Here is a 24,485-nt window from a genome sequence, read left to right as displayed (position 1 = left end):
TTAAATACCGAATAAAGTTCATTGACTGACTGACAACTGACCCTTGCATTCAACACTGCACCTAGAGGAGACTCTTTCTGATGTTCATCCGACATCAGCAGTGGGCCCATGGTTGTCTTTTTGCATCCTTTTCCCCCGCAACACCATTTCAGCAGTAAAAGCAGCTCTCCTACGGCTCCCGTTCAGCACCTGGGACAGCCGGGACAACTCTGCACCCGGGCTCCATGGGCCAGGTAAAATTGAATGACTGTCGTGTCTTGGTACTGGGACCCACATTATCTTTACCCTGTAAGAGTACAACGCAACTCAGCCTGCAAGTAACCAATTGTCACTAGTGGTTTTTCCCATTGACCGCAATGTTAAATTTTCACTCTATTATTTGCACTGATTTTTTACTGCTTCACAACTCTATAACTCCAGTTATGTGTATGCTATCTATTCTCTTCATTTTTGTGACTAAATTAAGATAGAAAAACACTCTAATTTCATAAATTGGCGTTGGATTTCCCTCGAGTCGTGTCAATTACTTATCGTCCATGTTGGTACTCTGAAATGCTTAACATATTTTCCTCTAGTAAAACCTAACTGCTCTTTGCCACACTACCAGAACTGAGCTAAGGATTTATTGATTTGAATCCAAGGACCATCTTTGGGGTATTGTGATAGAATTACATGGTGAGGTCTATCCCCCACACCACATAACATCCCAACTTCCTGCACATACAACTAAATGTTCACAACATGTCTTTCTGTGTTCATGCCATTTTCAGCTTTGTATGTATATGATGTAAATCAGAAAAGAAAAATGTTTGTTTCCATCCCTTTAACACATCCCTCTTAAAATCCAGATGTGTTACCTTTGTCAATGCTTATTGCTAGGGTGACGGACAACTGCCACAATGAAGAATGGGTAATGGGTAGCTTAGCAAGTCCTTTCTTTCTCATCACAATCCTTATATTTGAAGTTGCCTCTGAAACAGATATTCATAGGAACAAACTAAATAAAATAAACAGAGGCACCCAATAGGTCTTGGGTTCATTTGCACAGGAGAAGCCAGCAGGAGCAGACCGAGTGGGCTATATTTGTAAAATAGTCCCTTATGTAGTTCAATGCAAGGTCTGGAACGAAAGTGGAAGGATACCCTCAAACAGCCAATAGCACTGGAATAGGGATAAATACTTTGCTGGGATGCCTAAGACATGATTGACAAAGCCTCAAGCCAATGGACGAAGGAGGCTGGACGAAGAAAGCCAATGGCTGAAACAGAGGGGCCCAAAGCCCACAACATGCACATTGCTAGCAAGAGTTCGCTTAGACAGCTGCACTGTAAAAACCAGTCCTAAAATGAATTAGGTTAACAATAGTAAACTTTTTGGGGGTCCATTAGGATGGCGGACGGATCGCCACCGCCATGCAGGAGGTGGCGTTCCATCCGCCATCCCTGCCCGTCCGCCACCTTTCTTACCCCCGCCATATTACGTTGGCGGGGGGGCCGTGGCAGAGGGAAAACCGTCCGCCACTTTTCCGCTGCGGTCGGCTTGCGACCGTGGTGGAAAAGGCCTGATATGGTGGCGGTGTCTATCAGACACCGCCAGCCATATTAGGATGGCCGATGAGGAATGCCTTTCGTGGAGGCAATACCGCCACAGAAAGGCATACGGTCTTTGCTTTGGGGGCCCGTTGCGTGCCCCCAGGGTGAAGGGGGCGTGGGGGGTGCACATTGGGGGTACCTATGGTACCCCCCGCATTTCAATGTACACCATGACAGGCACCGCGAGACAGAATAGAGAAGTAATTTCCTTTGAAAACTACATTCTGTGATGTACAATACTGGGGGCCCATGGTCCCGAACTGGAAAACAGGAATCCCAAATATGGGAAACTATTGCCACTAGTTAAACGGTTTTCACCCACTTTCAAAGAGGGAAGTTGAATGCATGGTGGACCACATGCCATAATGTGAGGCATCGAGAAATGAGTACGTAGGTCGCGATTAGTCATAAATTCAATTAAGCAAATACTAGGAGGTGCAGTGCTTTAGGCGTGCAAGCAATAAGCACAGCCTCATCCGCATATAAGAGTGTAGGCTGTCATCCCCCTTTGACTGTGGGAACATTATTGGCAAACTTTACTAACAAATCATGAATGTATAAAATAAACAAAAGAGGGGCAAGCATACACCCTTGTCGGACGCCCCTGCCAACCTCGATATCATTGGACACATTTCCATTGTCGCGAACTCTAACCGTAGCTCTCATATCCGTATGCAAAGAAATGAACAAGGGAGACATCCAAACTACGGAACAGCAGCATATGCCATAATTTGGGTCGACTTACACAGTCGAAAGCAGCACTTAACCCATAAAAGCCAAATACAGAGGCGCGCGCTTTGCAACAGTATATTTGTATATTACCAAATTCAGGTTAGCACATTGCTTGATTGGCCCAATCTTTACTTCTGAACCCGTGCTGGGAAGGATGCAGCTTGGGCCACTCCTGGATTCTATTGTAAATAATGTGCCTCAAGATTTTCACTGTGGTATAAATCAGCGATATTGGCCTGTAACAGCTGGGGTCATCTCTATTACCCTTCTTAAATATAGGGACAATGATGGAGGTACGTCAGGAGGCAGGCAGATCTGATAAATACATTAGTTAAGATAGGGGACCAAAGATCAGTGTTATATCAAAGCGCCAGGACACCTACGGGTAACAGAGCACTGTACAAATGTCAAAAATAAATAAATAAAATAAATAAATTATATTTAAATATGTCAATCTGGACACCGTCAGGCCCAGGGGCTTTTCCCCCTACACTTTGTGCAATGGCCTCCTCCACCTCATCCACTGTTATCTTAACATCTGCTAATATCCGGCTCTCAATTTTTAAAATATCCTCCTTTTTGGGGGCAGCATAAACTTTTCTAAAAAGGGCTTCCTAGGCTTCACTCGCAATATGGCAGGAGACCGGAGAAACAAACAGATTTTTACGTCTCATATCCGAGACGGTGGCCCAAAAATGCCTGCTATCTTTCATACAGGCTGCCTGTGCTAGTGTGTCTCACTGGTCTGTTGCAACGACCAGCCTTCGTTTAGCCGCGACAACCTTATATTGTTTCTTCAAAATGGAAACTAGTGCTTGATCTCTAGGTTTTTTCCCCCAAGTGCTGTTCTCAACTCTCGGTTAGCTACAGTACAATCATGATCAAACCAGCCATGTAGCTTATTAAGAAGGTGTACCAGTTTAACCTTTTCCATGCGTCGGATGGCCGGCGGCCATCCATTGTCACAGTGGGCGTGCCAAACTGCGCATGCGTCATTTTTTTTCGCACCTTGACGGAATGTCCGCCAGTGAGAAGCGGTTAAGGAGGGTGTTTTTCATACTGGAGAAGATCATTAAATGTGCCCACAATACAGAGTGTACTGTCCTCTTCCAAAAGACAAACTTCCACTAGTCTCATATTCTTTTTTAGAATTGCTTCTTGAGTTCATGTAGGATCACACATTTCCCAGCTTTAAATTATCAGTTGAAAGATACTAGCCCCAATCTCTCTCTTATGCGCTTTCCTTAACCCCTTCCATGCTGATGACGAGCTCAGCTCGTCATCAGCGTTACCTGCCGTACGCTGATGACGAGCTGAGCTCGTCATGTAACGCGGTAATTTTTAAAATGCCGCATACAGCGGGAAAAGCCGGGAAAAGCAGCCGCACGCATGCGGTTAAAACCATTAAGAGAGCAACCTAAAAAGTAGCTGAAAGTAGATAAAACAACAGATCCATACAGCAAAACCTCCGCCAAACTCTGTGTAATAAATATATAATCAATCGTGGAGGGTGCCCCACTACCTTTACATGTTGGTGGGGCAATGATATCTTTCTCTGCAGTGCCCATTTTGTCCAATAAATCAAAGGATGTTACTATCATCTCCAACTCCTGGCTTCTTGCATCCAACACCCCCCCCAAAAGCAGCTGGAGTATTTCCACATGTAGGGAGACAAACGTTGAAATCGCCGGCAAGTCACGAATACAGTACGTGGCCTAGGGTACCAACCTTGTCAGATGACTTCGTAAGATAGTTGAACAGTTCTAAAAACTTTGGATTAGGTACATTGACAAAATCGGTGTTATAAAAATTAACCAGGCAAAACAAAAACTAACCAGGTAAAGATTAAGCTGGGTTCTCCAGCGTAACACCTGGAAGCTCGCACTAGCTGTTTCCAGAACCTCCACGTGGTCACCTAGAGCTATTTTCAACCAGCGCTCGCACAACGTGAGCTGGCGGCTGGGATACTATAACATTGAAACGCATCAATAAGAGAAGGCACAAGCTCACTGGTTAGAGGCGGCAGACCCGGGAGCAGAGGACGGCCCGGGACCAGGGTTCTATCCCCGACGCGGCAGGGTCGTGGACCAGGGTCAGCGGACTTGATAATTCTCGCCTCGGTGCCTACTCTAACCAGGGATCACACTCGGCAACTCTGGGCATTAGCTTGCCTCATCTCCACAACGGCCCCCCACATACGCCGGGGATGCCTGGTTTCACCTTGGAGATACCCAGTAGGGACCATCTCACATGGAAAGCCAGGACGGGTTCCCCAGCGGTATACAGCGCAGAGATACTCCTTCGGGAGTCAATTCTAGAGCTATAGAAACCCACAATTAATCAATCAATCAATCATGTCTCCTGCAGCATGATAATGTTGTAGCTTTCGATAAATGAAAGCCAGTCAGGCAAACATAACCTAGAGTGTATCCCTGCGGCATTCCAGCTCACAAGTCATACCGTAATACTTTTAGCACGTAAAGCAACAACGATGGGGTTAACAGCCATGGGAAAGTTGGCAAAGAATGCTCAGGGGCCACAGCCGCTGGTAGTCATTCAACATCTTCCAAACTATTAGGTACATCAAACCGGTTTGTGCAGGTTAATGGGTACACTTCGCTGGAGGAGGCATCTAGAAAAGGTGGTGGTACTACAGGGGTTGTAAAAATAACCAAGGAACACAATCTGGGAATTGGTGTGATGTGGTGATTCTCTCTGTTTCAAGATGTTGCGTACATACATTGGAGCCCTAAAGCTTACCACTATGCAGTCAACCTGAAATGTCCATACGCCTTTGGCCCACCCAACCAACCCTCTGCAGCATAATCATTTCCGCCGCTTCCTGTATCAAAATATTTAAATCTATTTAACCAATGCACAGTTTTGGTCTTTAGTTGTACCCAAGACTCAGCTGGGCCAGACTTCAAGGGAGGTACACCAGCAACTACCAATACCAATGGGCGAGCCGCGGGTGGTAGATTCAGGATGCTCTTAAAGGGAACAATAGACTCCGGAGCTCCTCCCAAGAGGCCAATATGTTTACTCTTCTCACTCACCGTCTCCTTCGTTGGGTTGGTGGTGCCAGTGTCGACAATCATTGTAGCCTTAGCCTTGCTTAACTGGCGTCTGATAGCATGTGTAGAGTTCCTTGTAAATTATCCACTGTAGCAGGAGCACTGTCCATCCTTATTTGGTGACAATTCCATTGGGTCGGTGGAAGTGTAGGACATGAGGTACTCCTGGTATTAGACGCCTTCGCTGGCTCATGATGTCCAGATAGAAGTCTTTCTATCAAGTACGGGAGTGTTATAATAGGGCTCTGTTTTTGGTCCAGAGTCACAGACCGGGCGTGTACCACGCTGCGGGAGCCCAGGTCCAATTTGAACAGGCACCTCCGGGCCCGGTCGTTGCGGTGCGCCTTCCTGACGCGAACGTGACTGGGGCTTGTGGTCTGCCCTCGGTCTCTCCCTCGTGCTGCGGGAGCCCAGGCCCAATCTCAACAAGCGCCTCCGAGCCCGGTCATCGCAGTGGCGGCATCCTGCCCAGATGGTGTCTGGGGCTTTTGGTCTGCCCCCTGTCACAGTCATAACAGCTTGCAGGTTATCAGTAGTGTTATCCACAGGATCCTACAGTGTGTACGAAGGTGTGCCGTCCTGTCCTGATCCTCTCTTTCCTCATCGGGCTCAGAATCTGACGCGTTCCTTCTCAGGGAGTACAATGCTCCGATGGACCGGCGAGTCGTGCTTGCGCTTAGTGTGAAGCGGCTAGTGCTGCAACATAGGGCTGCAGGGACAATGACGATTAGTTCAAATTGATCCCATTGTGCATGGGCACACGTCTTCTTACCTGTATCCACGGAAGAGTGCCCACCAATCCCCTGGGGTGCATGTATATTCGGCCACACATCACGTCCCCAGCAGTGAATGTTCTGCTTACTTGTGTGATATGGCTAGAGGCTCTGTACTGTACAAAGTGTGACTTCTTGCACAAAAAGACATACTGCATGTCACAAACGGCATTACACCTTATTCTAGATCCTGAGCAGTAATTCACAGAGAACTGCCAGGAAAATGCACTGTCCAAACATGCATCATATGACTGGCTGTGACTAGTACCACCAAGGCACAGCTCTTTCCAGATTTTCCCCCAAGGACCCCTGCCCACCACACATCTCCCACAGAGCCACCGCTGCCGTAGCTCCCAAGCAACGACGCACTACCAGTGCCTCCTTTGGATTCCGGTACTGTCTCCGACTACTGGAAACACGTGGAAGTCAGGCCCCTCCTCAAGAAGCTCTCTGCAGACCCTACTGACGTCAAAAACTACAGACTCATCTCTCTCCTCTCCTTCGCTGCTAAAGTCACAGAAAAGATCACCAACAGCCAACTCACAAACTTCATCACAGCAAACTCTATCCTTAACTCCTCCCAATCTGGATTCCACAAAAACCTCAGCACCGAGACCGCCCTCCTCGCCGCCACTGACAGCATCCGCACCCTCCTGGACCAGAGCCACACGGCATCCCTCATCTTACTTGACCTCTCTGCAGCCTTCGACTCCGTCTCCCACAGCACTCTCACCGCCAGACTCCAAAACTCCGGTATACAGGGAATTGCCCTCGACTGGATCTGCTCTTTCCTCAACGGCCGAACCAAAAGAATCAGACTCCCGCGCTTACTCTCCAAACCCACAGAGATCAACTGCAGAGAACCTCAAGGATCGTCGCTCAGCCCGACGCTCTTCAACATCTACAGGGCCCTCCGCCGCCATCGTCAGAAAACATGGGCTCAGCATAGTATCCTACGCCGATGACACCCGGCTCATCCTCTCCCTCACGAAGCAACCCAAAATAACCAGACTCAGCTTCCAGGAAAGAATGGAAGATGTTGCATCCTGGATGAGCAGCAGCTGTCTGAAACGCAAGTCGGAGAAGACAGAAGTTCTCATCTTCAGACCCACTCCCTCAGCATGGGACAACACCTGGAGGCCCCCGTACTCAGCACCCCCACCCCACTAAAACGGACCATGCCTGCAACCTCTGCATCATACTCTACTCTTCCCTCACCATGACCGACAGATTAACGCCGTCTCCTCTTCGTGCTACAACACACTCTGCATCCTTCGCAAGACCTTCAAGTGGATACCCCATGAATCAAGAAAGACTGGCACCCACGCACTCATCACCAGCAGACTGGACAATGGAAACACCCTCTATGCCGGAATCAACAAATCCCTGCTCCTGAAACTCCAGACTATCCAGAACACAGCCGCCAGGCTCATCCTGGGCATACTACGAGACGAGCACATAACCCAGCACCTACGACACCTCCACTGGCTCCCCGTCGAGAATAGAGTAATCTTCAAGCTACCCACTCACGCCTACAAATCCCTCCACAACATTGGACCCCAATACCTCAACGACAGAGTCTCTTTCCACGTACCCAAGAGAACCTTCACTCCGCTGACCTCGCTCCCACCAAAACCCCGCGCATACGCAGAGGCAGAATGGGCGGAAGAGCCTTCTCCTACATCACAGTTAAGACCTGGAACTAACTCTCGTTCCACATGAGAAATTCCCCCACTGTGCACACCTTCAGGAAGAACCTCAGAACTGGTGCCTTGGCTGAATCGGAGCTGCACACCTCTCCCTTACCCCTTCACCCCCCAGTGCCTTTAGACCCTCACGGGTAAGTAGGGCGCTTCACAAATCATTGATTGATTGATTGACATCAGATTGATTGATTGACATCTCCAAGCGTTGAATTTTGAGGCAGCCCCCATCTGCTATTAATACACGGATCCTGGCCGCCATCTTAGAGAGAAGCCGCACGCATGTTCAGCTCAATGTATATTGCAAAAAGGCCTTCAAGCAAAAAAAAAAAAAAAACATGCTTACATGTGTTGTAGAAAAGTACTCAACATCAAAAGTTATAATAAATATTCTGGTAAGACTACACTGAGAAAAGGCCTATGAGGCGGAGATGGGGGGAACAAAAATTCCACTTTTGTGAACAAAAAATTCCACTTTCATTAGATGCTTTCTTAATTAGAAGCAGCTGCATGATTATAGAATGTGATCTGTACCAAGTATAGAACGTTCTGCAACTACATGTCTGAGAGGAAAACACATGTTGTCATTTTCTTGAAGAATTGTTTAATAAACAGATTGATATAAAAAGCTGCATCCTGTTTATGACTGAACAGAAGGAATGAATTGTCACAGTCTCTCACACACTAGCAGTCCTTTCATCACTGATTGCACATGGGGGCCCCTTTAGGTTGTGTTGTGCACTTGTGTGTGACAGCAGGCCCAGCTGCCAGCACACACTGCCCTGGACACATGGACGGTTCTTGACACAGAACTGGAACAAGACTGCAGGCTGAGGCGAATACTGTGTGCACCGGTAACTACCCCCCTTTAGCTCTGCTTGTGAGGCATCTCTATATGCACCCCTCCATTTGGCATCTGCTCCCCAATGGGTGATGAAAAATCATAGGCCTACATCTGTCTTCTGGTAAGTAACCTGTACAGACCTTTGTCCTGCCCTGAGAACAGATCCTGTGCACACGCACGTATGGTAGCCAGCCAACACGTGTTTCGTCACACCGTGAAGGAGGTGTAACTCATCAGGGCTGTAGGGCTACAAGGTAGGCGGAATCGTGTGGATAAGGAGCGGCGGAGAAACGACCCCATCCGTATGTGCAATAAGGTGATAAAACGCCTAGTAGTTGCTGGGTCAGACAAGGGTAGCAGGGCCAGTGGCGTCCTGGGAAAGCGGCTGAGCGTAAGGAGGGAACGCACGCAATCAGTGCGTATAGCGGCGTGGAGAAGGCATCCGGGTAGTGGATCGGCTACCCGGATGCCTTCTCCACGTCGCTATACGCACTGATCGCGGTAGTTTCTCCGCCGCTCCTTATCCACACGATTCCACCTACCTTGTAGCCCTACAGCCCTGATGAGTTACACCTCCTTCACGGAGTGACGAAACACGTGTCGGCTGGATACTTCCTTACTGTACTGTCCACTGTTTGACTTATAAAAACTTTATTCACATGAATCTTGACTTTTCACGCTTCTTTTTTTCAAGCATTTACTCTTTATGAGTAGAAAAAGTTAGTCCCGACACTCGGACTATCAACCATACGTGCGTGTGCACAGGATCTGTTCTCGTTCCAGTTGGTCTAGGCTCGCCTAGATCATTTCAGGGACTTTTTTTCCAAAGGGTTTGTGTTCCCCTGTCCTGTTTTGCACCACGTGCCTACTGCACCCTGATCTCAGCCACAACATCATACTGCTCAGAGCGCCACTACTTCCTACTTCCCAACACAAACCCAGTCTCCAACCAAAATTCTTTGTCCTGCCCTCAACAGTTGTAATTGCCTGCGTCTAGCATCTCCGACTCTGCTCCACTCTACTTTACTAATGGAATTTATGTATTTATAGAATGTGCTCTTCTAACTTGGAAGGGCAGTATGACCCGAAGCAAAGTGGATGCTAACACCCAGACATCCTCAGTCACTGCCCTCACCACTCCAGGTCTTCAATAAGCCTGGGCGGTGAATTACTCTTCGTTCGCAGAGTTTTTTTAACTCTGCGCTCCGTGGAGTTCGCGGGAGCGGAGCTTTTTCCTCGTTCTTACGTGCAAATGGTAAATTGGCGAGCACGGAAAATCCACCGCTAGACCACGTCCCAGCGAGATTTCTCAAAGCAGGCGATCTCTGATGGTCGCTACCGCTCAAGTTGAGAAACCTTCCATTCACATTGAGGAATCTGCCACCCGAGCAGAACTTCTACTCGAGTGGCAGAAAGAAGGAGCGCCCTCTTCCACTGTGTGGGATACCTTTTGCATAGATTTTACAGCACGGGACTAACACCTGGCACTAAAAATCAGTGCTAACGGCGTGAAGTAACCCACCCAGCTGCTCGTGGAACTCTGCGTAACATGGTGGAGTTTTTAGTTTTTTTTTGTCACTTCGCAGAGTTCCACGTAGCGGAACTCCACGAACTCTGTCCAGGGTTAGTCTTCAGCCAAAGTTCAGTCTGCAATGTGCACATGTAGGGATTAACCAGTCAGAAAGGGGTGGGAACCTCAACAACCTTGGAAAGGGATACGTTTTCCCAAAGACTGTGAGCAGGGCGTGGCCCTCACATATCCAACATGCAGGCCATGCTTGGCTACTCACGGTAAGACTTCCAGCCTCCAGCCTTGTGACTGGGGTTTACAGAGGAGCCGGCACCTCAATAACCCCAACCTGTGACTTGGAAAGGGGTGCATTTTCCCATACCCCCTAAGCAGGGTGCAGCCCTCACACATACAGCATGCAGGCCTTGCTTGGCTACTCACGGTAGGTCTTCCAGCCGGGAGGCCTCGTGCCGGGGGTCCAGCAGGTCGTAGCCACACTCGTTGTAGATTTCCAAGTAGGAGAAGTAGGTGGTGTAGATTTTGCTGCTGTCCTAGAGAGGAGAGGAAGGTAGACACAGACAAGATTAAACAACGAAGCTGGGAGAAGGGCAGGCATGGCACTTCTGACAACACATTCCCGCCTTCACTAGCTCATCTCTGTTCGTGGTTGCATCTCCGGGGGTGGGTTTAAGTGCCGCACTTCAAACACCCCTCTTGCAAGAGTGGTATTTTCCGTGCGCAGGGAACGCTTCAGAAATTGTTGACGTCCTGGATGGGGGTGGCTTCTCACTGTTATTTTGTATTAGAACATTGGAATGTTGGGAGCTCGATTGAAAACAATGGAGTGCTCGGGGCTTCTAATGGCTGGTAGAAGCCCGGAGCTCCAACATTCCAATGTTTCTTTGGCTGTGAACATCCATTATAATATTTTGCCTCTTGCAATGCTATGTATGTATTTCCCGTTGTCTGTGACTACAGAAGTCGCAACCCCTGATCAGACCAGGAAGTACACTGATAACCGTAACAGGGTAAGGGATTCTGACTCTCATAGAAATGTAGCAGCAGCATAGTGTGTGGCGTATTTTCAAATTTATTTGTGGGGAACACAATTCCTATTAGAACATTGGAATGTTGGGAGCTCCATTGAAAACAATGGAGTGCTCCGGGCTTATAATGGCTGGTATAAGCCTGGAGCTCCAACATTCCAATGTTTCTTTGGCTGTGAGCAAAGGCTTCAGGGACCCTGAGGGGATTCCAATCCCCTCACGCTCCCATAAGGCTTTGTTCTTTTTTGTTAGAACATTCTGCCCTCTAGTGGCAGAATGTTCTAATAGCCTTATAGCCCTTCTTAGCTGGGCTATACCGGCTATTAAAGTCCCTCCTCCTTGTTAAAGGAAGGCCCTTGCCTTCGGCTCGGGCCTTTAACGCTGGAGAGGGCCTTTAATAGCCGGTATAGCCCTCTACGGCGGGCTATAAGGCTATATTATTGGCTCCAGGTGTGTGTCGCATGCATGCACAGATCGAGTCTGACCTCTGCATTTCTAAAGTGCCCTGATAGCTGCAGAGGAGCTGAGTGCAAGGCTCTGAAGCTGCAGGGTAAGTCTTTCTCTGGGGGCTGCTGTGTAAGAGCGCCAGCCACATTCCAGGACATCTACCCAATGGACCACTCATCAGCCAATCCCCTGCAACCCTTCGGGTTTGTTCAAATCCTTTTAAGGAACACTGAACGGCTCCCACATCATTAAACTACTCAAAGGCCGAAGGCCCCCCTTTAATACTGAACTGCCCGACCTCCGAAGTCGGAGGGCTTTAACCACATCGCTGCGGCGGCTATTCCGCCGCAGAGCTAAGGGGGCTGGGGGCCGCGCAGCGGGCACATGCTGGTGACGGAACCGCTCCGTCACCAGCCGCGGTTGAGCTGTGCTCATGACGGAGCGGTTCCGTCCTGGCCCCCGCCCGCTCAATAAAATGCGCCGCGCAGGCGCAAAATCAGCACCGCGCAGGCGCAGCGGCAGGGCCATGACAGAACCGCTCAGTCATCAGCACAGCGCCACCGCGGCTGATGACGGAGCGGTTCCGTCATCAGCACGGAAGAGGTTAAACATGTTTGATCTGAGCCCCCTCAAAGCAGAATGTTTTGAAGACTGGGAAGAGGGGAGGGGCCTGGAAGTAGCGGTGGGGACAGGGGCACCTGGGTGCATGAGAACATTTCGAGGATACATTCTCCATAGCTCATAATCCACATCAAATGTGACACCTATAAAAGAGAACATTTAAAAGACAAAAACAGAAATGGACCAAACACCTCTGGTCCTCATAATGTGGGTGTTATGAGCCCCACACACCGCTGTGCCCCAAAGCTGCACTAAAGCCGGCTATCTCCTCTGCCTCTGTCACCCCTTGCCCACCATGCCAGGTCATCATGCCAATGTTGAGCCTGGCTCTGTCACATTTGATGGGAGTTTTTTGTCCTGCAAACGCAGCGTGAGGGCATTGGTGAACTTTGAATGAGCACCAGTTACTCCGCACGAGGGCAGGTTAATTTTTTTAGCCATATGGAGAATAAGTGAGTTGCCCAGAATCACAGAATGTTGAACCAATGCAAGGAACAGAACCTGGCCAGGTCCTAAGTCGGCAGCGCTCCCGTTAGGCCACATTTCCTCCTTCTAAGGAAAAAAAAAGACAAGCTCGTTGCTCCCTTTTTAGGGGGTAGGCGCCCTTGGCTCCAATGCTACCAAGGGAAAGGAGCCCACACATTTTTTTAAAGAAAGAGTCATACTGAGAGAGTCCGCCTCCCTCCCTTCCACTCAGTGGCTACCGAGATCATCTGCGGCATACCCCAAGGCTCCTCGCTCAGCCCTACCCTCTTCAATTTCTACATGAGCCTCCTCGCCGCCATCGCACGCAAACACAACATCAACATCATCTCCTACGCCGACGACACCCAACTGATCCTCTCCCTCACCAAAGACCCAGCCACCGCCAAAACCAACCTCCAAGAAGGAATGAAAGACGTCGCAGAATGGATGAAACTCAGTCGCCTGAAGCTGAACTCAGACAAGACGCAGGTCCTCATCCTCGGACAATCCCCATCCGCCTGGGACGACTCCTGGTGGTCCTCAGCTCTGGGCTCTGCGCCAACACCCTCGGACCACGCACGCAACCTGGGATTCATCCTGGACTCCTCCCTCACGATGACCAAGCAAGTCAACGCCATCTCGTCATCTTGCTCCAACACCCTGCGCATGCTCCGAAAAATCTTCCGATGGATCCCCACCGAAACCAGAAAAACCGTCACCCAGGCCCTCGTCACCAGCCGACTGGACTACGGAAACGCCCTATACGCAGGGACCACAGCCAAACTTCAGACACGACTTCAATGCATACAGAACGCCTCCGCATGACTCATCCTCGACATCCCCCGCCACAGCCACATATCCGCCCACCTGAGAAACCTGCACTGGCTCCCCGTCTGCAAGAGGATCACGTTCAAGTTCCTCACCCACGCACACAAAGCGCTAAACGACAAGGGCCCGAATACCTCAACAACCGCCTCTCGTTCTACACCCCCACCCGCCAGCTCCGCTCCGCCAGCCTCGCCCTTGCCACCGGAGGAAGATCCTTCTCCTACCTGGGAGCCAAAACATGGAACTCCCTCCCTGTGCACCTACGACTGACCCAGGACCATCTCACCTTTAGAAAACACCTCAAGACCTGGCTATTCGAGCAGTAGAGGCACCCCCCTCCCTTCAGCGCCTTGAGACCCTCACGTGTGAGTAGCGCGCTCTATAAATGTAATGATTGATTGATTGATACAGTGGCTACCTCGGCTCCCTGGACCCCGCTGTTGCTGCACCTGCTTTACTAACGATAGCTCTTGAAGTAGCCAGTAAGCCACATCGCCTCCTGTGAAAGCTCGGCTCCTATTGGGTACGAGACTCTGGGAGGATCTTGAGCCGATCTGCGCAATACTTCTGGCTCTGGCTCCAGCTTTCAGTGGCTCGCCCGCCTTTATTTCTAAAATATATAGATATACATATAGTGCTTTCTGTCACAGGCTGGTATCTCGTAGCACTATAAATACACAAGTCACTATTCCCCACTGCGCCAACCAGGATTCAATCCTGTGACTCTCTGGCCGCACACAGCCATATATCCGCATCACATTAACCAAATGAGGTTAAGGTCATAAAATAGAACATTTCCAACCGATTATTTTTAAAATATTTCATTTAATGCGCATGCCTGTTTTTTATGTGCAGTTAGCTGAAGTTGACAAAAATACAAAGTAGCTCCAGAACATTCTGTTCTTTTCAGCCCCATCTTTGATGGAGCCACCCCTCACTGTCATTTATTTACAAGTGCTCCCGGATGCAGCTGCGTCCCCCTGGGAATGCAGCCATGGGCCCCCAGGGGGCGCACCCCACAGACTGAAGGTCTCTGCTCTAAGCCTTGTTTACAGACTGGCGCCATCTTGGATATTTCATTGCTGCTCCAGGGTGTCACCCATCCTCAGCCAGATGACAGCAAATATATATTTATTTCTAAGTGGTATTACTGTTTATGTAGTCCACATCAGTGCTTAATTTGTAATAAATAACTGCCAGAGCTCTCACCAGGTCCGACAGAGAGACTAGCAGAATATGTGGATGTGGTTTTGGGTCCCCTGGTGAGAAACTTACCGTCTTATATCCAAGACTCCAAACACATTCTCAACCTTTTGAGTGACTTGGAATGGCAACCAGACACCACCTTGGTTACCATGGATGTGGTAGCACTCTACACCAGCATCAATCCGAGTTTAGGGGTAGAAGCAATTACTCGAGTCCTATCCAACCGGCCGGCATCCCTTTGGGCACACACGCAGATGCTGATCACCATGATGAATCTCATATTGAACAATAACTTCTTTATTTTTCACAAACAATGGTACCAACAGAAACGAGGAGTAGCCATGGGCTCTAAGTTTTCACCATCTTTCGCTAACTTGTTTATGGGTGCATTTGAAGCAGACCACATTTGGGGCACAAAAGGGAGTCTCTACTGACTCAATCTTGTTTTGGGGTCGGTACATAGACGACTGTATCCTACTATGGACTGGCTCCGACGAATTACTGCAGAGTTTTTTCAACCATCTTAACTCCAATTTGTGGGAACTGAGTTTTACTATGAAATACAGCAAAACCAACATAGAATTTTTAGATTTAGAACTCTATGTGAAAGATAACACCTTACAAAGTAAGTTACATAGAAAACCAACATCCTGCAATTCTGTGCTACGAGCAGACAATCATCATCCATTTCACCAAATCAAATCAAATCAAAATAAGCTTTATTCGATATTACCAAAGAATATCATATAAGCATACAGTAACAGAAAAAATAATACAGTACATTTAGACAATTTCATTCAAATAAAAATAAAAAGAAAAAGATGATCATCATTTAAAAAGAAAAATCAAAAGCAACTTAAATAAAAGAAAAAAGGTTAAAAAGTCTAAAAAGAGGAGTAAATTTAGGTAGGACTAAAAAGTCTAGAAAGAGGAGTAAATTTAGGTAGGACCTTGCAAAGTTCAACAACACTCCGCGATTGCCAAGTCCAATGTAATCCAAAAACAGTAGGACAAGGTCCCAAACATAATTAGTTCCCTTCCACCCCCGGATTGAGATGGTGAAAATGGGGGTTAGAATTAGTTATTACCACTCCCAGTATCATGATGTAGACCGATCATGTAGGGTATGATTTCGAAAAAAGGGGAACACCAGGGATTGAGGGATAGAAGTCATATAAGTCCCATATAGATATTGGGCCGTCTGTCTCTTGTGGCGGCCAGGTTTTCAAGTAAGGGACAATGTTTGTGTCTCTGAATCTCACGAGTACCAGGTCCCCAGGAAGATCCTTATGAAGGGAACCCAGCCAGTCCACCCTCCTGACGCTCCTTATTGCTCCATATAGGTGACGAGGCAGTGGCCTATTTTTTGACAGCCAGAATTTGGTTTTGTTAAGTAAGTCATGTTGACTCTCCATTTTTCCAGGGGGAAGAGCAGGGACGCCAGCAAGTATGCACACGAATGGGGCTGCTTCTGGTGGTAGATGGATTGATTTAATCTTATCATGAACAGCTCTAGGTGCGGTCAACTGGGGAAAGGAGACACTTGGAGAGTGTTTGGTTACTTTTTGCCCCACTGTACTAGGGCCAGTTAATTGTATTTGACAGCTTTTATCCCGTTTAATGCCTTCGTGAGTAGGAGGTGACTTTGGACGGTTAAATGTGTCACAGTGTTTGTCAGCCGACAAATTTGACTTGATTGCTGACTCTAATCCAGTAAGCCTATCCCCTAACATGTTAATTTTTTCCAACAACGGGGCTATCAGAGAGCTAAGCAATTTTTCAATGAGCGGTAATATATGCGGGTGTATAAGAGGGCTTAAGGGATCTTGGGCCTCCGCAGTCGATGGAATCGTTGGAGAATTAACAATGCGTGAGCCTGGAGGCGGTGTTTGAGTCCTTTTCACCGATGAAACCTGGGGGGGTGCAATATGAGGACTACAAGTTTTATTGAGTAATGCGGGCTGCTCCGAAAGAGTGGAATTAACTGATAGTATGAGGTCGCTTTTGGGCGAAAGGGGGGTTTCTGATGGTGCATAGGTGGTTTGACATAAGAGGTTTAGCTCGTCTAACCATGAAAACTTTTGCCCAGTTCCTGCAACGCTAGGTGGGTGATCCACTTTAGAAGTCATGATAATAAGGGAATACCAACAGATGGATGAGAAATAGTCTTTACCTTCGTGATGTAGTATCAGATGTGAAAACCAAAGGGGGTGGCCCGCCCCGTCCTCCTCAGGTCCTCTGAGGGCCACAGAGGGCCCGCCCTTTGCCCGGGCTTAGCCCGGCGCTGCCCCGCGCGCTCCCGCGACGCGGATACAGCCGGTGACTTTTCAACGCGCCTCCGGGCGCTCCTCCTTCACTTCCTGGACCTGGGGCACCTGGGAAACGTAGTCTCCCTCCGCTCGGCAGCCGCGGTGGTAGTTGCGGCGGCGGGAGGGAGACAGGACAGTAGCAGGACCTCTGTGGTCGCCTGGCAAGGTAACGGTGAGCTCTCCCCACACGCAGCTCAGCCCCCGCTCCACCGACACAGCCGGTGACTTTTCAACGCGCCTCCGGGTGCTCCTCCTTCACTTCCTGGACCTGGGGCACCTGGGAAACGTAGTCTCCCTCCGCTCGGCAGCCGCGGTGGTAGTTGCGGCGGCGGGAGGGAGACAGGACAGTAGCAGGACCTCTGTGGTCGCCTGGCAAGGTAACGGTGAGCTCTCCCCACACGCAGCTCAGCCCCCGCTCCACCGACACAGCCGGTGACTTTTCAACGCGCCTCCGGGCGCTCCTCCTTCACTTCCTGGACCTGGGGCACCTGGGAAACGTAGTCTCCCTCCGCTCGGCAGCCGCGGTGGTAGTTGCGGCGGCGGGAGGGAGACAGGACAGTAGCAGGACCTCTGTGGTCGCCTGGCAAGGTAACGGTGAGCTCTCCCCACACGCAGCTCAGCCCCCCAGATCTATACCTTTTGGAGAATTTCTCCGCGCTAGACGGAACTGTAGTGAAGATAACGAGTTTGACTTCACGTTGAAAGACATGAATAGGCGTTTTGTGAAACGTGGCTATTCTAAAACAATCCTCACAAAAGCAAGTAAGAAATCGAAAAAAATCAAGAGAGTGGAAACTCTAAAAGGAAAATCCAACCAAAAATTGCCAGAGAAAACAATGAGATTAATTACAGAGTTCAATGCACTCCATCATCAAATCAGGAATAGCATGACCAGACACTGGCGTCTGCTTAAAGAAGACGCAATCTTAAAAGACATGATCCCAGAAACTCCGCAGATCACCTTTCGCAAAGGGAGAAACCTAAGGAATAGACTTAGTCCTACTGTTCCTCGTAGTGACATTGCTTCTAACTGGCTAACTCAAAAAAGCAATGGCTTTTTCAAATGTGGTTTCTGCACTATGTGTAAGTGGGCTAAGCATAACACTAAGTTTTTCATGGGCCCTTCTGAAGAAACATATGACATCAGGGTCAACATCAATTGTACCACTAAATACGTAATTTACATCATTGAATGTACATGTGGCAAGCAATACGTTGGGAGCACAATCAGAGCTTTGAAAGATAGAATCGCCGAACATATGAGGGCTATCCAAAAACAGGACCCCAAATATCCGGTTGCCCTACATGTAGCCACATGTCAGAAAAACGTGGAAGATTTCCGAGTCTGCTTCTTTGGCATAGAAACAGTTCCTATGCACGTGAGAGGAGGTAACCGCGAACTCTGTCTAAGACGGAAAGAGGCAACTTGGATTATGCGTCTGCGGAGCATTGAGCTCGGATTAAATTATGACCCGGAGCTTCAATTCTTTCTGGGCAACTAAACACATTGAAATGATAGACTGTAATGAAACTTTGAGGAGACATCTCCTACAGACTTTTGACTTATTTCTAAAACGTATGCAAAATCATTGATTGTATATATTTTGTTTTTTCAATTGCGCCGTAAATTATCTGATAACGTTACTTACATTTTATATACTGTGAAAAAAAAAACCTTTTTTTCACACATATTATTTTTTCACACATATTATTTGTTCACATATTATTGTTGTTTTTATTTTTTTATTTTATGCAATGTGGTCGTTTTGTGTTTCTCACAAAACACTAGAGAGGTATCACTTTCTTGACAATACAGGATGTATACAGAAGTCTACACTACACACACAGTACTAAAAGATATAAATTTGTCGTCGTTTTAAACCCGATTACTATAATTAAAATAATCATTACTCCGATGAGATCACTTGATTTCATAAATGGAAATTCCAATTCTAACAAAGTTAACGAGAGCCAAACAAGCATGAAATAAGAAACTGAGCCTGCGAGGGTTAACAACAGCAGAGAGTAACTCTTCTCTTTTTTGCCGTAACTTCGCTAGGGAACACACAGACGTACAGTCTAGTGTTTCTCAACAAAGGAGAGAAAAAAAGCACTTATACCGGCTTCGCTTCCGGCTCGGTGTCCGTCTTTGAAAAACGGCGCCGGGCATCTCAAGAGGGAGACGTAGAATAATTAGGTAAGCGTTTTTTCAGGGTAAAAGATACGACAGTAAGCCGGCTACCAAGGGTGTTGACAGATTTCTGCCTATAAGTGTACTCGCTTATAGAAACCGTCTACAAACTTTATCGACAAGAACCCCTTTCTCTTTTTGTCTATTCTGTCTATAGGTGCTTTCACAACGTGGCTGCTAGGGTATATCCGCCCAACCACGACCATTTTCTCCGCCCGGTTAAGATATAGACCGAGTGACACCAAGGTATGTCTTACTCGGAGTTTTCAATTTGCTGTAGCCGAATGCAATATAAAGGCTTATTTGTAATATACACACATGTCATGCTATTCCTTAGATTTTGGGATCACGATTTTTGAATTATCTCGACGACTACAATTTACTAACGCCCCGACCGGGTGACATCCATTATGCTAGTACTTTTCCTCTGAAGGTGAGTGCTAATATAACTTCGCAATTCACATCTCGCACACCACTTTTGAGGCATGCTTACGACTAGGGGAATAACGACAAAGGCATATGGCCTTAAGTCTGACACCATATTGTTGGTGTCTTTTAACCATATAACGTAGTAATAACTGGATAAATTCTTTCTCTGATAAAATCAGCACTTTTTCCTTGTCCAATGCAACATATTCCATAACGCCAAAGAAGGCATGACATGGACAGGCCGATTATTGCGCACAATAACTGTTTTTTCTTTTTTTTCTTTTCCATTTACGTCATGTCTATCAAATAGCTGTTTGACAAACTCAATAGGTTATAGGAGTATTATTTCTAATTTTGTGAAACAAACTGTGCATTTCGAAATGTTGTGCTTCTCCTCACCATTTATAGAAATATCACTATTCGTAAGTCACTTGGGTTCTCGTGTTGTTTTAGGTATAACTTACACATTCACGCGCTCACCTTTAGCTACGGCAGACCAGTCGTCTGGTTACATATCTACCTCTCTAGTGCAAATAAACATACAGTATAAAGGAATATAAATTTTGTTAAATTCTTGACATCTGTGTCTGAAAACACACAAAGTCACATTAATGGCATGCTATTTTTCACTTGGGTGTAAACCACCAAGTCACGATTGGAGTCTGTCTGGCAACAGAACATGCTCCCAAAACAATTTATTTCTGTTTTTATCCAGCCCTGAAGATTCGCAGTTGTTCCCTGCGATGAAACACGTGTTGGCTTGTGTTATGGAACAATAAACAGAAGTATCTACACCAACGAAACTGGATATCCATCTGTATATCTTGAATTAGGATTTATTGATTCTTGAAGAGCTAGTTGCGTTTGATATTGATGCTAATATCTACAATTTGTGACCTAAGCACTAAACGTACAGCGTGATCAGGATATTTGAATGTGTACATGTGCAGGGGCATAGTTGTTTAACTCTCACCAGGAGGCCACTGCAGCCTCCACCACACATAGCCCCTGCCGCGCTGCCAGTGATACTAACAACACAACTACTGACCATCACACTGCTACAAGTGTGACATTTCAGTCTATTCCAGGCAACCAAAGCTATCAGAATGGCTTGGGCGGAAGGTAATACTCATTTTTAATGTATATTGAATTAATAGCTACTTGCTGGTGTGCTCATCTCTGAATTAGCCAGACAGCGCCACCCTGTGGCAGACTGTCAGAAGCGCTGGTGTTCACAATTTAGTGCTGGTGCCGAGCACTGGAAACCACCGGCTCAAATTAAGCACAATGCACAAACCCCCTAAGCTTTGAGTGGGATGAAAAAAGTGTGTTTATGGGGGGGGGGGGGGGGTGTTCTCTGAAAGGGGCTTGGTCTAAAAAGCATAAATTGAAATCTTTTCCAAGAGACTTGGCCTATATAATTAAGAGTGTGGCTTTAAAAACCTATAACTTAAACTCTGTGCTCCTCCATAGTGTACCACCCAAGCAGTATGTTGGTCCCTCTGGGAGCTTTCTGTTATTACATTCAGACACATTTTACAGTAACGGACACGCACGTAAAACAAGCCAAACCTGTTGCTTGTGCCAATGCTTGTGGCAGTGCCAGATAAATGATTAACAATGATTTTATTGTGAATAATTAGACTTGGGAATGTTTGAAATCTGAAAATATGAGACAGTGAATTAAACATGTTTCGAGAGCTGTGTCCCTCCGACTCACACTTTCACCCTCAATCGCAATTACAACGGGCCAACATGGCCATCGCTCGGGGCATCTGCAGAGAGGCCAAGGTTTGGATGAGCATGTACTGTGAACACGTTCATGAACCACTGCCTGGCACTGAGAGAAGCTGGCACTGCCTTCAGTCTCCACACTCCAGAGCTCTCTATCGAGCCCTGTCGAACACACCCAGACACAGCCTGAACTCACTCACACACCGAGAGACACTCAGTTCACAGTACACAGTATAAAAGAGTGATATGCCGCAAAAAAACTACAGAAACACATCATCTTTAAAAATAAAAAAATAAACTCTTATGGATACAAGATTGGGAGAAATGTAAACAGGAACTGATTGGTTATCGGCTTTTACAGTCATTAGTCAGATATTGATCTGGCACATGTTGCAATGTCAGTGTTTAATTACTACCGCGTCTGGGACCTGGGGGGACCCGTCCCACTTAAAGCTCTGACAAGCTCAGTGCCTCATTGCGCCCCCCCCCCCACACACACACTCTCTATCAAAAAAATAGATGTGTATGTACAGTCTGTATGGGGGAGAAAGAAAAATCCATGCATCCCCCAGCTGCAGAAACTAACCTCGCCCTCACTAGTCACACACAGACCTCTCACATAACACACATGGAATGGAAACCCCCAACTTGCATCAGAAAGATCGGAAATCCAACTATACCTGCCTATCTGCAAGCAGTGGCGTCTGTAGAAGTAAGCCCTAGGAAGAGAAGGGGGGGGCACACATGGGGGCAACCAAACAGAGACATCACGTTTGTAAAATAGACAGACAGATAGATAGATAGATAGATTTAAATTGATTATTTGTATGGCTTCAGTAAAAGGGAGCCTGTGCTTCGTAAAGTACTATTCTCGCCTGGTAGGATGGATTACCTGGCCAGGTAAATTGGAGTGTCGTGGTGAAGAGCTTTATGAGTCAAGATTAAGAATCATGAATTTCCCATGCCCACGGAATGTATTCTAATTTTGTGACAATGAAATTAAGAAGAATGTTTTCTGAACTCTGCCCGGAAGAGCTGTAATGGAATACATCGCGAGTCTGTTTTCCGAGTGCGCTTTTATTTCAAAGACGGGGTTTAATGTATTGTGAACATTAAGAATTAATACTGCCAAAATGAAGTTACTTTTGTAGAATTTTCGCTGTAATATATTTCTGATTAAGGATGCGCAATTGTGTGTTTAGAGTCACAGTCTGTCATCACTTTTCATGTACTGAAAAATCACGTGTTATGTTATTTAAACAAATGAGATTGCACTAACGGAACTCGTGATCAAGGGACTAGGTCCGAAACAAGTCGAGTTGCCGGTATTTTTTAAAAGAATTTACAACGACAAGGGCGGCCTCCTGGTGCCGCACTAGCCTTGGGCAGCGTACTCGAAGTAAGTTTAAGGTTAAATAGAGTGGAGGGTGTGCACTGTCGTCTCCTGCACCTGCCGTTGGGGGGTGCAACCCGCAAAGGCCGGGAACAAATGAAAATGAGCAATGGAGTGGTGCACTTCCCAAGTCTTATAATGTCCAATAAGGAAGACAAATCAGTGTCTTCTTAAGAAAGAACTTTATTCAGGTGCATCAAACATGACAAGCAAACATCAGCCAACGCGTTTCGTTCGTGTTTCGAACTTCGTCAGGGCGTATATGTTGTGTTTTGGACAGCGTGCGCTTGTCAGTAAAAAAGGTCCAAGATCGTCAGAAGCAAAAGTGTAGTCAGCGAACCTGGGAAGCCTCCATGTTAAGGGCTTGCGTTTGGTTTTCTGCCGCGCGGGTCCGGGCTTTCGAATGTGCTGAACTGCCGGTATTTTTGCTTAAATAAAATACTGCTCTTGCAAGCATATAAGAGTCCGTGGTTGATGTTTTCCATTGGAATTCTTTGGATTGTGTCAGCGTTTCTGGATTGATATTAAGGCTCGCCCCCTTGATATTAAGGCTCGCCCCCTTTTCGACGGACCGACGTCATAAGCGGCAAGGACATTGCGTTCTACATTTTGTACCGAGTTTGGTAAATTGGAGATATAAATATATTCACTGAAAAAAACATAGGTTTCCACACGTTATAGTTAGGAATTAGCATTTAAAAAACCTTGCAAATTCAGTGAAAAAACCATAGGTTTCACACATGTTATAGTTAGCTGGACATTTCTCTCATACAAAACCATTGAAATTGCCCCGTTATAGTTAATCCAGCTAACTATAACTCGCGCGCCCGCAATGCACTACTGATGACGTCACATATTACATCACTCATGACATGGTCAGTGACATCACTCATGACATCACTGATGACCTAGGCACTTTGACTGGGGTAGGTCTGGAAATGCTTTTAAAGAACACTTTTGGGCAATTGATGTCACTTTTTCCACAAACTGCCTTTGTATATTCAAATATATGCCAAAGACAAAAATGGAACTGCCCCAACGAATATTGCCCACAGATTGAGAAAGCAAGGAAACATGTGAATAAGTCTGTTTCTGCTTTCCTCAGAGACTATGGCATGGGTTCTATATACCACAACAACTTGCGTTACAACATGCAAGGCATCTATAGGAGAGATGGTGTACATTTTACAGATGAGGGGAATAGAGTCTTCCTTTTAAATGTACGACTCTGCATCGGTACTTACTTGTAGGTACCCAAAACACTTTATAAACACAACGGCTCTTTTTAGAGCCAACCAACATCTAAACTCGCAAACATGTTATTTAACTATATATTTTTTTAGTGTTTGTTTGTCGACGTGCGCGCACCTCGCGGTATTTTTTTTTCCTCGAAAAAAAATATTTTTTTGCCCGTTGGAGTTCTTGAGGAACCCCCTGAGAAATCCTAGGGGGTCAGGGAGTCTCTACCTTGCCCCCTTTCCAAGATCTCCACTATACTTTTTCACACTCTTGTAAATCGAGGTGCGCGACCGGGTGCGCACACCTCGCAACTGTTTAGGAAAAAAAATGGGTTTTTTGGCCTTGGGGG

At 47.0% G+C, this 24,485-nt stretch overlaps 1 protein-coding gene across 1 annotated transcript in view; it reads right to left on the bottom strand.

Moving 5' to 3' along the window:
- KIF6 (kinesin family member 6) overlaps window positions 1–24,485 on the bottom strand; it is a 1,617,941-nt gene that overhangs the window by 1,310,906 nt on the left and 282,550 nt on the right. Inside the window, exon 5 of the mRNA XM_078647330.1 lies at window positions 10,670–10,779. Coding sequence (XP_078503456.1) covers window positions 10,670–10,779 — 110 coding nt within the window. The remainder of the gene's footprint in view (window positions 1–10,669; window positions 10,780–24,485) is intronic.

This window comes from Lissotriton helveticus, chromosome 6 (genome assembly GCF_964261635.1).
Source record: "Lissotriton helveticus chromosome 6, aLisHel1.1, whole genome shotgun sequence".
NCBI classification, from domain to species: domain Eukaryota; kingdom Metazoa; phylum Chordata; class Amphibia; order Caudata; family Salamandridae; genus Lissotriton; species Lissotriton helveticus.
The sequence above is the reverse complement of the archived record's forward strand: the minus strand, read 5'-3'. Positions and strand labels throughout refer to the sequence as shown.